Here is a 16,677-nt window from a genome sequence, read left to right as displayed (position 1 = left end):
AAAAGACCTTGGAATACCTATTCACAGGGAAGCCTGGAGGAAAGCAGTACAGTCATGGTACTCTATAGCTTGAGACATGCAGACACGCCTAACTTCATTTAAGATAATGAATAGGAATTACTGGAAAAATGTCAAGGTTGGGGCTTAGGAAGGATGATAGTTGCTGGAGATGTACCATTTCACATTCATATAGCATATGGACCAACATGCCCCTGTCTTTGTTACATGATCGCTGGTTGGCTATTGTCAAATGTATTAAAAACATACTGGAAACAGAGTTCAGGGTCCAGCATTATGCATATTGGGTATCTTGGAGGCCAATCTGACTTCACAAGTATGCTCTTAGGTGAAACTAGCCCTCATAATGGGAAGCAGGATAGTACTGAGGCATTGGAAGTCAAAAGAGAAAGTCAGCTATAAAGAATGGAGGGATTAACTGGCTAAGATAGCTTCTTTTGAGCAGCATATCTTAGCATAAAGTGAATAACAGTTTAAATGTCTTCAGAAAAATCTGGGGTCCCCATTTGGAAGTAATAGGTAGAGATGATCACCATGGCAATTGATGTTTGTGCATCCCATTCCTGTTCTCCGTGTATCATAGAATTGTTTACGCTCAGTAGATGAACATGAGGTGTAATACTGCTGTATGACAGCTGGTGTTACACGCAAGAGGAATGTGCTTGTTCTCTTTTTAATTTTTCTTGTCTTTCTTTCTTTTAATCTGTATAGTGTTTGTAAATTTGTAATGTATGCTTGAATGTTGAAAAAGCAATAAAAAAAGTTTAATCGTAAAAAAAACAAAGAATGACGCCTTCCGCGATCGATTAACGAGTGGACAATCTCCCCTCACTCTACCCCTCCTGTGCGGTCTACTGACAATCGTACATGCTCTGCAGAGAAACACAGAGGGAGAGAGTCTCCTGTTTAATGAAGGCCTACTTTTACTATTGTTTCGATCGATAGGCGACATCATTATCGTGCTTTTCCTTATTTTCTGTCATAAACAGTAATGTTACAATGTTCAAACAAGTTTCAAATAATGAGGTAAACTTATGTAAAAGTAATCTCTGTGAGCAAAAAGCTCAAGCTTCAGACTGCTCTGAACACTAGGCTTTTTCTACTTTCATGTGACATCAGCCTAACACGGTTGTCCTTATACAGGTCACCTGCACTCATCTGCATCATGGATGTATAATAAGAACTAGAAACAGCGCCGCTGCTCAGCCTTGCAGCCAATTCTTTCCAGTGGCCACTCATGGTATTGCAACAAAATTCCCTCTGCGGCCCAAAAAACATTTTCCCCATAGACCACCACTAAAAAAACTTTTTGGGGTTCCGGTATCCAGTTCTTATAATACATCTATGCTCTGTATTGACGACTTATTTGTTTGTACTGTTTGTATGTGAATTATTTTGTCAATAAAGAATTTATTTAAAAAAAGTAATCTGTGCTCATGATCAGCTCTAGGCACACTTGCCTACGAAGTACAAGAGGTGCCCATCCATCCACTCTGCTCAGTCAGTTGTTCGACTGCTCTACTCAAAGCGCTAAAATGAAGTGTGGAGATAGGTCTGGCTATGAGAGACTACTCTGCTCAGGACTACTCATCAAGTTTTTGGAGGTTGTTCAGTATGTCTCGCAGAAAGTGCTCTTTCGGTTGTGAAGGAAAGTTAGGTAGTTTCTTGATGGACAAATGGCTTTACTTGTTGCTAAAGTAACCACTAGCTACTGTTAACTGTAGCTACCGTACTACATGTAAATCACCAAGAGTTGACGCAGAGCAGCCTAAGGACATTAGAGGGAAAACCAGAAAAAATTTCCCCATAAAATATGATATCGTAGAAAAGGTTTCAGTCGTAGAAAAGGTTTCAGTCGTAGTCATCTGGACACTGTTTTCAGAATCAAGACGTTTCGGCTCCCATCCGGAAGTCATTCTCATAAAATCATTCTCATAAAATATGATCCAAATTTCACCCAAATTTATAAAAAAGTTATAAAAGTTTGTACAGTAAGCAGTGATGTCCAGTTCCCAGAAACACTCCACTCCGGCGGCGTCTATCATTTTTCCAACCTAATTCTTGGCTCATTTGTGGTCTGATAAACAGGAAGTTCATCCATTTCAGTGCCCCATTTTGCTGTTTTCCAAGCAAAGTGTAGTGTAGCTGGCATAGCCGTCAAGATCACTGGCAACCCAATGATGCGGTGGTGTAGGCTCACAGCACTGGGTGTATAAAGAGAACTGGATACAGCGACTCACAAGCCCCTCAGCAGGCTTCCGGGAAGTTGGCCGATCAGAAGAAAGTGGGCTTTTTAGGGAGGGGGGCCTTAAAGAGACAGGAGCTAAAATGGCTTGTTTCAGACAGAGGATGAACTATGGGTCTGCATAAAGGGCCAGTATAAGATAAATAGCGATTTATTTGAACTGTGAATCATGCAAAGCTATTCTAGCGTAATCCCAGAATAAAAATATAGAGCTGGAAATTAGCATAATAGGTCCCCTCTAACAACACAAGACCTTGAACTTGATTTTACCATATATTTGTTGAAAACAAAAAAGGATATTTTTTCCCACTTTGGCTCCTTTTGAAATTTGAATGTGGTTATAATTTATTTCCAATGTAAAAAGAGGTATTAAGGGGCCATGGATCTAACGGGATGCCTTGTGTTGCAGCTAATGACTATGTAGTTAATTTAAATTTAAGCTAAATTAAAAGTCAAAAGTAATCATCTCCCTTCTTCTATCCTATCACACACCACTAGCTCTAAACTAACAAAGCATAAACACTTTGTGTAGTCCTTTTGTAGTCCTGTTTATAGGCGTAGTACTATCCAGGAATTTAAGGTGACACTAAGGCTTATAAAGACATAAGTGGCCAGATATCAAAATTTTAATTCTGAAGCAACAAGTAACTAACGTGACGAGAGGTGAACTCTGTTGCAAATATGTATGGCAGCAAATCCTCTATGTTTATTTGTATGTCGACTGTCCCACAAATTAGTTGTCGTTGTCCTAAACTGCAATGAATTCAGCTTTGAGCTTATCAGTAAAGGTGAGTCAGTCTGGAGCAGTAGCTCAGTGTACTCCATGCTGTTGTTCAGACCACCAGATGTTTGGATGCATTATTCAGTCTGATGGGTGTTTTTGTTTTAAAAATCCCAGTGCTGTTTGTCATTAGATCGGCTTTCATGGCGCCCTGGACTGGTCGCATGGCAGCAAGCGAGCAAAACAACAACTGTTCTACAAAACCCGCCAAGAGTTTCCAAATGGTAGCAAAACCACAATCCCTTGCTCAGTTGCGGTTATTTAAACCAATCAAGCTATCTCATTTTTCACCACATTATGCCTCATCATGCAACATGAAACAGCTTAACAACAGGTGCAACCAGTTCTGCAAGATTATCTGTACAGCACCCCTCCTCTAAGCTCAGTATTTACTGAACTGGATCAAATGAACATAGACTGAAGCATATTACTATATTTACATATTTAATACCAGTTTGTAAACACTAGTTTTTGACATATATGGATTTTTCAGGACTGACTCAGTTAAACTGCAGTTAAGCTGCCAATCGTAGATATTGTGAATTTTAAGATATCCAATATCAGCACAATGGTCATGCCAGAAAGCCAAAATTACAAGGATTTGATGTTTCTTCAAAAATTACGTACTTGGAAAATCATCTGAAACAGCATTTTGAACATGATGGGATGGAAATATTTTAAAGGAATAGTCATCTAAGGTTCTACAGGTTGAAATTTAAGTGGGCACTCCACTAATTTTATATGTGAAAGACAATTTATTGGTCACAGGGAGTACTGCTCAGTCTGTGTAAACAGTTATATAATGTTTGTCAAGTGTGGGAAAATTACTCAAGTGACATCACATGAGAAATGTCGGGCTGGGCTTGGTCACAACACATTTTTAACAGAAAGCCTGAGTTACAAACTGGAGACTGAAAGATGTTATTTGCCAGACAAGGAGGGTCTAATGAAAGACACTTTTGAGTTGCATTATGGGAAAGATGCAGTGTTTTTGGAGCTTGAGCCATACTAGGGGTGAACAAGGTCATGATATCTCTGCAGCTTCAAATTTGACCATTACTTTATTTAACCTGTCTCTCTCAAGTCTCCCAACATTATGGAAGTGCAATACCAAATTAGAGTTATCACTTAGTACTAAAAGAAGTACGGTTATGGTAAAAGTTATGGTATGGTTTTAAAAATGGTCAACAGCAATGTAAAGTACATAAAATATCAGTATGAACCTTTGAAGCAGAGAGGGGCAGGTTTCATACTAGGTTTTACAGACTGACAGCATTTAAGCTGCTGTCGTAAAACGCTAAACATTTCTTGTTATAATCAGCAAACAAACACTCAGCAGAAAAAGCCAGCATGTAGAGGAAGAGAGCAGAAGAGTTGTTGCTACAGTATGTGTCTCCTGTTCATGTTTGTGTATGTGTGGCAATGTTACTTGTGAAACTGTAATAGAAAACATTCCCCTTGGCGGGCTGCTGTTTTTATTTTTCAGTTTGTGGAATGAATATGTTTTGTTAGTAGTGTTTAGTTTTACTTAAATTTTGCTTATTAAATAAAAGTTAACTGAACAGTTTACATATTATAATTTGGTTAAATTGCAGCGTATATATACATATACGTAGATTATTTTAATTATGCATGTTATAGAAAATGCACTTTATTGTTTTTGAGTTATTCAGTATTTGATTAGTGATGGTACGAACAGAACTGACCTTAAGTTAATTCAAATAGAATCATTAGAGAAACAAGACTAGGTTGAAATGTAGTATGTGGCTGGACCATGTATGGTCAATGTGCTCTTGAGGACGTAATTGAGGACTGTCCGGGCCTTTTCATTTTGAAGAGCAACGGCCAATGGGGAAACTCCAGCCCTCGACCGACCAATGGTGTAACTTCATCACTCAGCCACTCAGTAAGTCAGGGACAGACTTTATTGGTTATAGGACTGGCCACGCTTGGCTGCGCTTCAGCCAAACTGAAGTAACTTGACTCCTCAGGTGTCTCACCTGGACTTTGGTGGCTTGCATCCAGTGCTTTAAAGAGTCAGCTGTAGTGCCATTGGGCAGAACCACAGGGTCACGCAGATCCATGTCCAGAGCCACAATGCATGTTGGGTAGCAAACAGCACCTGCAAGGAAAAGGAAGAAAAAAAAAACACAAATCAAATAACACTTACCTCTAACTCTCATTAGCATCTGTTGAATTTATTCATGTTCAAACATTGAGGAAACAGACCACATAACTTCAGACCACGCCGTCATCTGTCATCTGCACTCTTGGCAACCATCACTGTAGGAGGGCTTCTACTGTTTGTGTATGTGCCTGTGTGTGCTGTGTCTGAGTCTCCTCCTGGCATTTATTAACAAATGTTTCTACCATAATATGACAGTGGAATTCAACTATAGGTTGACAAACTCTCCATGACGCATTTTTTGTCTGCTTGCCAGTATGTAATGTCATGTTTTACTTTGCTGCCAAGCTACTATAGCATTTAACGTTCAACAAACATTAAATGCATAAATGCAAAGTGCATAAGCATGCACTATGGTGAATTAATTTAACACTGGGCACTCAAATATAGAAAATGCTTCAAAACTTCATTTAGTACTATAATAAGTTAGTAGACTATATATTTTACTACTATTTGCATTGGGTCAGTAGAGTAAGATGGCTAAAAATGCCTCTCTCTGTATTTATATAATCCAAAGCACTCAGAGCATGTGTATCTCTGCAAAAGCTGCATAATCGACCAAATTTGATCTTTTAACAATAGAAAAAGTTTTGATTTTTTTATGCACATCTGGATCCAGATCTGCATTAAAATATAGATAGATAATCATGGGATATTAGTACCAGATGAAATAGAGCTGTGGTGTAATGGGGCCAGTTACGCTTGTTTACCACCATCACTGTGTTGTATCTGGTTTGAGGTAAAAATGATGCTGTGATATGTTCAGCTTATTGTCTCCCAATCTATTAGGGCAATAATCATTTTCAGACAACTTTTATATATATATATATCCAGAGTGTAGATAGTGGATAAAAGAATACATATATATATATATATTCTTTTATCCACTATCTACACTCTGGACCGGATTTAAGTATTTTATATAGTGTGAGCTGTCAATAGCTCCAATCTAAATCAAAGAATACCAATAGAAAATGAGGAATGAATGTAAGGAGAAAAAGCAGAAGTGTTGACAAAGAGATGCTCTACCGCCATGATTGCTTTATCTGTTCAGTTGAGTAGTGTGTAACCAGACAAGCCAAAGACCAGGCAGGCTGCTGTGCATGGCTTTACTTTGTTTGACATAAGGAAGAGAATATAATCAGGACTGTTTATTTGATGGATTACACTCATCCTTGACAGAAGGTTACACTCACCGACATCCATCCCCTGGTCACAGCTGTACTCTACAGAGTTGCGATCAGGAGGAGGAGAGCACGATCCGTGGAGCTTGGAGCACATGGTGAGCGCTGTTGTCCATTCACCATCCTTAGTGCAGCGAATCTCGCTCTGGAAACAAACACACATACTAAAATTCATTGTGGTCATTAAGGGTCTACACTTTCTCTTTACACAACTCAAGAGAAGCAGTTTGGGAAATAATTTAGGCTGTTCCAACCATAATTTGGTAGTCTATTATTGTTTTACATTGTTGAGCAGTTACATGGATAAACATGAAGCTCCCTACACAGACAGGCATTCACAGAGGAGTCAGTCGTGAAATGAATAAATGAATGACTTACTTTCTGAATTTAAATGACATCCTTCATATGAAAAACGCTTTACAAGCTTTTGTCTCATAGTTTTAACACGCATACTACATGTGGCTTCAATGTGGAGATGGCGCCCAGACATTCAAAGCAGTCGGAGTAGTCTGGAGACTTTATAAAAAATGTTTTATTGTAGAACTAGTTTGACCATGTCGTTGTCCACACTTGGGAAACTTGGTGGAAGTGCACATTTTTTTTATACATTTACAATGGCAGCCATTGTAAATGTATAAAATAAAAAAAAGTTTCCTCATGCTTCATTTACCCTGCATGAGTACTGTTGGATTATCCCAAAAATGATTTCTTTTGAAGTCTGGAGCAAAAACAACAGCAGTACAGCAACATGTTCATGACAAGGTGTCAGTGAAGTGTGACTGCAGCTAAAACCACAGCTACTGTGCGTACAGTTTTTGGGGGGGTTTTGTTGTTCGGAGAGGAATGGCTGTAGTTTATTATGTCTGACATCAAACAAAATTCTATTATGCATTTGTTGTGATAGTGTCTATATTTTATGAACATGAATATCAGTCTTGAGATGTGAAGGTTATTAGTTAAAGATACATTTTCACAGTGATGCAACCTTTACCTCCTTTTAGACTTTTGCATCTTTTTTACTACATCATGAAGATTAATAGCATCCAGTATGCAGGACTCAAGGGTCACATGACTGTGTTGATAATGATGTGAGCAAAAATACTTCTATGTGACAGCTGTTGAAATATTACATTTTCTGTTGCATCGGGGCACTGCAGGGTACAGAGGGTGTCATAGTACAGGCCATTGGTGCAGGTATACATGCCCTGGAATACATCAGGTAGGGCTGGGCAGGATATCGGCTCACAGCTAGTTTCCTCCCACTGCCCGCCCTCCAGGCACTCCAACTTGAAGTACTTCCTAGAGACAACAGGACCAAATTAAAACATCTCTAAGTGATCTTAATCCTGGGCAACACAAAGTTTTTCAGAGTTTAAATTACATTTGAGGACGTTTTTAGTTGCAAGCAATAGTGGGCAAAAAACTGGTGTTATGTGGCCAAGTATGTGGCCAGTACTGTGACACTGTTTTCCTTTCTATAGGTGTTAGCTAGGTCATGCTCAGTTCTTGGTTGTTTTTTCATTCTAAACATACTGCTGAACATTTGTACCAGAGGATGTTTCACAGATATGATCGACCTGACCTTCTTGTTTAAAACAAAAAATTTTTACATTTCATGGTGGCTGAATCCCTATTGTGTTGTCTCATTCAGTAGCATAGAGCACCAAAGTGGACATTTATTTATCAAAAAAATGTTGGGTGTATTGAGGTTTAATATAACAAACTCCTTCTAGAACCACGCGCACTCTATACCCCTGCTCGCCTTCTCTATTGTCCCATTTCACTTTTACTGTTTCAATAACAAAAAACATACTGAGCGCAGAGGACTGCCCATTCTACAGTAAAAAAAGATCTCCGGTGTGGTGTATGTAGTGTGTAAATACAACAGTATGTGTTACAATATAAATTTATGTGGGTACATGTGTCAAAGGTAAGAGTAAAAAGCCTGTTTAAAGCTCTTTAATAGCTGCTGCTGTTCACTTTCACATGTTGGACTAATAAAGCATCAGGGGTTATTAAAATGTTTACACTTATGTTTGAGAAAGCGTAACTCATAAAGATACACAGCTGCAAATGGATCTTTACATAAAATAGTTTTTCCCCGTATTAGATAGAAATTTAATGTAATACAAAACTATTAAACATATATTTTTTTACTGGCCATATATGATAGTAAAAGTCAGCTTGTTAGATTTTTGATACACTGCATTTTAACTACAATTTGTGACAATACAGCAAGGAAAATATAGCATAACTATAGATGGTTTAGAACTCAACAACTTGATTGCTACTAATACAGACTGAAATGTGTGAAGAGAGATAGCTGACTCCATGTAGGGCAGGATATAAACTTACCCCAGAGGCTGTGTCTCCTCCTCTTAGAAAACCCTCATCTCATTAACAACATGTGAACTGTGTTCAGTAATGAGCAATTACCCAATGAATACAATTGGGAAAGTAATGACGAGGGCCAGTTAGCAGCGGTACATATTTTATTGGACCCTAATGTGAGCTTGTTCCGAAACAGAATATCGTTTTACAGATGATGGACCTAAAAATGCCTCTTTAAACTCTACCCATTGATATTTAAAACGTTGCCCGTGGGGTTTGAGTGTTCATGTGATGCATTGTTGTTATACTGTTGCATAAAATATCTAAATCAAAGATCCTAATTTTATTAAACAGTGCGTAATGGGAATCTTGTAAAATAAAGGAAAAGACGGAATGTCCTCCATTGCGCATGGAGGTATGCGTGATAAAACATTGCATTTACATTGGTCTGCTGTCTACGCAGACTTACTAGTATTTAAAGGCATTCCACAACCCACAATATGTGATTATCCTTGTATGTAAAAAGAAATAATATTCCTGAAATAATAAATCTGACTGATAATTTAAGGTGTCAATCAGAACACAGAACCCACTGGAAAGAAACTAAAGAGGACAATATTTAGACAATATTTGCCCTATCATGGATGATTTAGGGTGCCATATACTGCTATTAATGCATACAATTTTCATGAGTGATGCTACTAGAAATGCCACTCCAAACCCTGGCAGCTGTAGTGCTATTTTCTGACCACTGAGCTGCCAACTGTCCCAAAACACTTACCTCGGTGTCTTCTTTATGAGGCTCCCTGTTACATAGAAGCCTGGGTTGCATTTGTAACGGCAGACAGAGCCAACATCGTGCCCTGAGGCCAGACAGTCTGCTGTTAACAGCTTGGCATTGGGTATGTTTGGAACCTCAGGACACTCTATCTTGCAGTAGGCCTCTGGGAAAGACCACAGACCATCCTCCAAACACACCAACCTGTCACTGTCACCTGAGGAGGGCAGAGGGAGGGGAGAGGAGGATTTCAATTCAACAGAATTTTAAAGTATAGTTGGACAGAGGAAGGAAAGTGTACCCAACATGATTGTGAAATGCAGAAAAATACATTTGGTAAAAGAATTTCTAGTTTTCTAGTTTTTTTTTTTATTTCTGTCTCTATTATTCTAAACCTGCATAAACTTGTACTGAATTTGTTTTGTGTTGTATCATACTTGTAGTTAGCAATGTTGTCATGCTTTACAATGCTCATTGGTATGGTTGGTATGGTTGCATAACCTCCATAGAATCTACTTCTCCCCTGTGTTGAATGATGAGGTCAATGACCATTAGAAATTAGAAAAAGTAACTTCAGTCAAGTCAGAGTTATTTAGTGTTTTCGCTTCTGAACAGATTTGACTTCACCTCTACAGCATTTTGCCAGTGCCTGAATGAAAGTGCAGATTGTACTGGACACTATATAACATTTGCAGAACAGTGACCACTCGGACCACATGTGGTAATTACAGGTTAATGGCACATTGAATTTCCCTCAAATTCCCAAGATTCTCTTTAGTAAATTGTTTAAAGACCTGACCTGAGAGCGAGTGGAGGCAGGAAACAACAAACATGTCTCTTTTTTAAAAATTCTTTATAAAACCACAGCCATGTTTATCTGTGACATGCTAAAATGTAGTGTAACCGTAGCAGTAGAGACAAGTCATAAACTCACCTACCTGACAGTTAGTAACCTTCAGTAATGTCAGTTGCACAGCAATATCTATCCAAAGTTTGCAAACAGTAGCTAACATTAGACACTAAGCTACTGGTCAGCAAAACCCCTGAGTGTATTGAATTGAGCAATGGTTTATTTAATTGCTTATAAATTCAGCTGTTCATTTGAAAGAGGAAGATTGTGTGCTTTCTTCTTTCAAAAGTTACATAGCTATCCTTAAAACATACATATATAGAGTTATATGTTCTGCACTATACAACTAAAACACGAAGTACACTGGGGAAGCACAAGTAGGTCAACATCATGGATTCATTTCTGTCCCACCAAACATTCTGGTTTTGTTTCATGGCTCTGTCTTGTTCAGTTATGAGGAGAAGGAGCCCATGGCTTCAATGTTGCCCAAAGCTAATATTTTCTATGCCTGTATGGCCCCACATGAAGCATGAGTGTTGGTATGTGTGGAGAATCATAACACCCTAAACCTTTCACAATTTTTATTGGTTCTATAAAATGTAATGAATCTTTAACATGGCATCACATGTTTTATAAGCTATTTAAACATTGTGCTGGTATGCTGTGATTATCAAAATCCATTACAGCTGTACTGGTGTGTACTGAACATATTCTTGTGAACTACACAGTGTGCTTTCGCTGCTCAGTGAGGCATGATGGCCTTCAAACATATTTCACTAAACCAAAAGCCACAAATAGAATTATTTCTGCACAATCTGTATTTACATCATGAACACATGGGTCTTACTGCTGACTCTACCTCGACATTTGAGCATTCACTGTGGCTTTTCGACCACAAACACAAGTGTGTGGACATCATGCTTGTTCCATCTAATCACTTCAAGAAGCATCTACAACATTGCGTAACTTGCATTACTAAAGAGGGGTAAAGCTTTCTTACTTTTGTGTGTAACTATGAATTTGTGCGTGTGTGGTGGTACTAATTATGGGTGCCACAGGCGGTATTTGTTCTGACTCGTTATGGTGCAAGTGGTGTTTTTAAAAACATTGTGGACATTGGAATAAAGGGAAATCGTGCTGTGTGTGTGTGTGTATGTGTGTGTGTGTGTATGTAAAGGGAACAGGAATATGCAATGTAGATGTTTCTATCAGTGGTCACCCTGAATTTCAATAACTGTAATCCACACTAACTAATTTTTTTGGAGCTTGGAGTTTCAGGACCGCACCTCAATCACACCACTTCCGGCATTCCCATAAATACCCACCTAAACCATCTCCTTCTCTTTTGCTCTCGTATTCTGGGGGGGGGTCCTACGGCGGATTCCCCACAAAGCTTCCCCACACAAAGCAATAGACAGAAGTAGAACAAGAGTTCAAGCTTCAATCTCTCGTTTTCGTCAATAAATCACTTAAACGCATCTGCTGACGGTGTGGTCGTTGCTAGTGAAAAAGCCATAAAGCCGCAAAGAGAAGCACTAAGAGGAGCAAGCCTCATTTAGAGAAAACATGGTTGTGATTTTGTAAATGGCATTTCCACTGCGATTTTATTGCAACACTGTAGATTAGTACCCCTTGTCTTTGCTGTTTTTCAGACTAATTTGTTTTAAATAATCACTGTCTGTAACTATAACAGGATGCGCCCTGTAAAAAACAGGCCTCCAATTTTAAACCGTAATTGAGTAAAATCAGGGTTTAATGTCTATTTCATTTTATGGACTGTAGGTAGTGAAAGCATCTCACTGTGGTTTGTCTGTTCACTAGACGGAGCTGTAAATGTCAGAAGGTGGGTCATAAGGTAGCTGCAGAGAACATTAGTTATTGATTGAAAGGTATATTTTACTGAGAAATTTTGGACCCATTGTTGACCTCTATTATTCAGCGATGTGAATAATTGTGAGAAACTCAAAAAGTATGTTCATTAAATCAGGTTCTTCAAATCCTAAATGGCTCTTTGACTGAAACTCATTGCATGTCAGTTTATCTAATTGGGAACAGCAACCAGTAAGTAATAATAATATCCTAATCTTGAGGCAATAAAGCAATTTTTGGAAAATTTTGAAAAGTAGGTATGGTTTGCATGGTTAGCCTGATAGTGGCGCTTTGAAGTGTGACCAAGTCTGATCATGTATTAACCAGTCAGTTGTTCGTTCATGATCCATTGATGTTTAACAAAAAATATGCTAACAATAGACAAGCCTAGACATGAATAGAATAGACTGGACTACAATAGAACAGAATAGACAAATCCATGACTTACCTTGCAGTATAGCTGGCGATGCACAGGTGAAGGAGCATTGTTTGCCAAAGGTGGTTCCCCAGGGGCAACTGAATATGGCGTGGTAGACATGAGACTGATCAGGCAGGCTGCAGTCTACAGGCTGACAGCTAACCACACGATCCCATGAACCATGGAAACACTCCAGATGTGTTTCTCTCTGGAAGATGAAAGAGAAAAAGAGTGAGAGAGAAAGAGACAGAAGGGGGGTGGGGGGTGGGGGGTAATTTTGCTGTATGAAACGGAAAGGATCAAGTGTAGAAGATGCTGGGAGTAGATGTGCAACTTTGTACAATTCTTCAATTCAGAAAAGACTGACTTTTTGCCAACAAGCTACAAAAGCATCACATAATAACACCCTGTAAACATGCATTTTAAGGTCTGATGATACAGAAAAACACACTGCCTCTCCTTTGAAACATCTTACTAATTATACAGAATATCATTGAAGGTATCAATCAACTCTTCTTTATAGTTAACTATTAAAAATGTAACCGCAAATTACAAAAAATTTTAAACTGATTGTAATATTGCAAAATTGCACTATCTAAAGAATTGCATATGATGTCGAGCCAGGACCTTAAGAATCAATCTAATAAGGTATTGGAAGGTCCCTTCTGATTCCATCCCTATATTCAAAGCTTTGCGTCAACCCTTTGTAGAGAAATCTTTAGAAGTGATTTAGTTGATTTGTGCTCTGTTACACATCTGCGTTTATACCTTTACCCATATGATTCCTCAAATTCTGTCTGAATTATGTAGACAGTTTCTTGGACTTCTCTTTTGACATGCAGAACAATCTGTGAAACTGAGCACATTAGACATACAATCTGTTTGGTTTCCCTCATCATTCATAGGAGATGTAATTGAGTTACCCCAGTTTTTGGAAGGAAAAGAGGATGCAACCACAAATGTTGAGTGAGTAAAGGAAAACAAAATGTTACAAATAGTAGAACAAATCATTGTACTACTTACTACTCTAGAATTTGTCTGAAGGAAAAACTGCAAGCCTTTCGTCTGTTAATGTCTTTCAAGTGAAACCTTGGTGCTACCCCTCTTACATCTCTGATCAATCTCAACACCCACCCAATTAATGTAAAATGTCTAACAACTCTCTCTTGCGTAATATACTTTTGTATCAATGGATAAGTGGAGGATAACTTAACACTGAAAGGACATTGCATGATGTTATTTCAACAGTGCAACACATAATACTGTATTCAGTGTACCTGGTGGGATGGGGTTCCCCTGCCGTTGAGGACAGTGATACTGAAACCACGGTGACACTGAACAGAGCATTGAGAGGCCTCATCTCCTCCTGTACACCTACAGAGACACACACTGATATATAGACAGTTCTTGCATTTGTTGTTTCAGCTCTCTGATTGGTCAGTGTGTCAGGGCCTACCTGACAGAGGCGTACTCTAACTGGGGAGGACTGCAGCTGTCCATCTGACACGGCTGCCGCAAACAGCTATTGCAGGGATAGAGGGAGGAAAGGAGAGGGAGAAGGAGAGGAATGAGAGGCAGGGAGGGATAGAGCAAGTAAGTAGGTGGTCTAAACTGATCACTATTTCTGGTTAAGCAAATTCAAAAGGAATACTCCAAGGTTTTGGGAGTCCTTCATTTGGGGAATTTACCTGGTACGGTAACAGTTCAGCAAAAAATAGCATGCTATCATGTCGATCTTACTAATGCCTTGCACAAAAATGCCAAGATTGAACATTTATGCATACATGCTTACGTTTAAAGAAACCTCAAATTATCTTTTTCCAGTTGAGATTATGCTTCTCTCCTACAAAAGAGTAGGCTATATTAAAGGGGAATTCCACTGATTTCACACTCCACTGAAATCTGATAAATTGCCTCAAGTGATATCACTTGAGTCAGCGTTGGTTGGGTCTCAAGACTGAAAGTGTGAACATGAAAGAAATCTGGGGTGTGAAGTTAGGACGACGTGAGCTTACTAGGCCTCTGTAACCCGCTCCACATCTCTGCTGGAGGCTAGCGGCATTCAGCTACATTAGCCACTATTAGCATAACACATCCAAATCTCTGACTGAACAGTCAAGTTGCATTGTGGGTAATGTAGGCGCCAGGTTTTGACAAGGAAGAAGAATGTGTGGAATAAAAAAGACGATATCTCTGGTTCTGCTGCATCGATTTTCATCCTTTTTTTAAACTGTCCATTGTTAGTCTGGCAATGTAACAGTGCAGTGCTAAATAAGTTTAGTACTTCTTTTAGTTTTAAGAGTGCTGATGCCAATATTATATAAAGATACACAGGAATAATTCAGTTTTTATGTTTTTATAACCAATGTGTCAAACTCCCAAACACTTGACATATTCCTTTTATAAGTTTCTTAGATTCAAATATTTTCTTTGCTTAAATGGGAACATTCAATGTTTGTATTCAGTATTATGAGACGGATGTGTACATATTTTTCAAGCACTGTATGAAATAGTTACTGACATGCTGTGTGTGTGTGTGTGTGTGTGTGTGAAAGCATGCGTGTGTGTGTTAACAAGATAGTTGTGGGAGAGCCCACCCTCTGATGCGCACCCGGTCAGGGCGAAGGTGCTAAAGTGGCAGGAGGTTCTCAGGGCCACGCCTCCCACTGCCACAGAGGAGGAGGAGAAGAGGAGAATAACAGAGGCTGTGACGAAGAATGGTTGAGAGAGGTCATGGGTCACGTTCACCACCAACGGGTTCCGATGGCATGAGAGGTCATGTGTGCCTAGGTAGATTGAAGGGTTTCAAGTAGTCCTTTAGCTTCTAACCTTATAAACGGTTTGTTTATACTTTGTTGTCCATTCTGATTGTCTTTACCATATAGCATTATCTTGCTTTGCTTTAAAAACAATCAAATACATACAAATCAATACAAGTGAAAGGTACCTAGTGAGTGGTTCTTGCCAGTAGTATCAGACAAGAGGACGGTGGCTGTCCTCCGACACTGCTCCCCAGACCACGACCCATCTGAAGCCAGGTACACCATCACAGAGGCTGCCACTCCAGGATGAACAAATCCAACCTGGATCAAAATTAATTCAAAGAAAGAAAGAAAAAAAGATAGATCTGATGCTATGAAAAGACATTTTGACTTGCCATGACAAGAAAAACACTGAAAAAGTACTACTCTGAGAGCCATAGTTGGTTTATACAGTGAATTAAAACTTCTTCATTCTTGCATTACACCTTCAGCTTGCAATCAAATTGTTGGTAAACAGTAAATAGAGAAAACTATGGTGGAGTCAAAATAGGTTAGATTGCTGGTCTAGCTTGATTGTACTTTCCAATGAACACAATGGTTTACTGTTTGGAAGCCAGCTAAGGGTTGTTGTCGCTTGTCCTTAACAACTCCTTCTGGTTGGTCAGGGGTGGTGAAACATGTAGGATAGTGTGAAGCTCCTGTGGAGCTCCTTGTGGCAAGTGAAAAACAGCTGATAACGATACCACATGTCAGTCCGCAGTCCTTCCCACGAGTAAGCAGTGACTTGGGCATTACAAATATTGAAAACAGGGAATTCCACACAAACAAATAGAAATGTTAAAAAACAAACCAAGTATAGGTCAGTCAGGGTGGCCACTGACTGGCTCTTCCCATAGGAAAAGCAGGAGGTGAGTGCAGTAAAATGTCCTAACCAATGTCCATGCTTGTGCATTATGCTGCAGACAGATATGATAATTATGTTACGAATGAAATCCAATGCCGTTCCAACGTAATTCCAAGTAGACCCTGGCCTCTGTTCTCTGTGACCAAACTTCAACTTTTCACAGCCACCTGTCAAGCCTACACACTGAGTGTTTCATACTCAAAAGATAGATTTTGGGTACTGTTTTACTTTAAAGAAATTTTAAAAGCCTTTCAGAAAATTAAAAAGGGCTCTCAAATGAAGAAGTAGAACTGTTAAATGAGATGGACGCCTTTTAGAGAGCTGGCAGAAACTGACATGATAGGATAGCTGA

General features: G+C 39.0%; 1 protein-coding gene across 2 annotated transcripts in view; it reads right to left on the bottom strand.

Moving 5' to 3' along the window:
• Positions 1-16,677, bottom strand: part of pappa2 (pappalysin 2) — a 79,915-nt gene that overhangs the window by 18,086 nt on the left and 45,152 nt on the right. For both annotated transcript variants that reach the window (XM_044219826.1, XM_044219827.1), the window contains 9 exons: positions 15,607-15,742; positions 15,271-15,445; positions 14,116-14,181; positions 13,937-14,033; positions 12,690-12,867; positions 9,526-9,739; positions 7,544-7,712; positions 6,426-6,558; positions 5,045-5,166 (listed from right to left, as the gene is read on the bottom strand). In XM_044219826.1, coding sequence (XP_044075761.1) covers positions 5,045-5,166; positions 6,426-6,558; positions 7,544-7,712; positions 9,526-9,739; positions 12,690-12,867; positions 13,937-14,033; positions 14,116-14,181; positions 15,271-15,445; positions 15,607-15,742 — 1,290 coding nt within the window. The remainder of the gene's footprint in view (positions 1-5,044; positions 5,167-6,425; positions 6,559-7,543; positions 7,713-9,525; positions 9,740-12,689; positions 12,868-13,936; positions 14,034-14,115; positions 14,182-15,270; positions 15,446-15,606; positions 15,743-16,677) is intronic.

Source organism: Siniperca chuatsi, linkage group LG13 (genome assembly GCF_020085105.1).
Source record: "Siniperca chuatsi isolate FFG_IHB_CAS linkage group LG13, ASM2008510v1, whole genome shotgun sequence".
Lineage (NCBI taxonomy): Eukaryota > Metazoa > Chordata > Actinopteri > Centrarchiformes > Sinipercidae > Siniperca > Siniperca chuatsi.
Note: the sequence above shows the minus strand (reverse complement) of the source record. Positions and strands in the feature narration are given on the sequence as shown.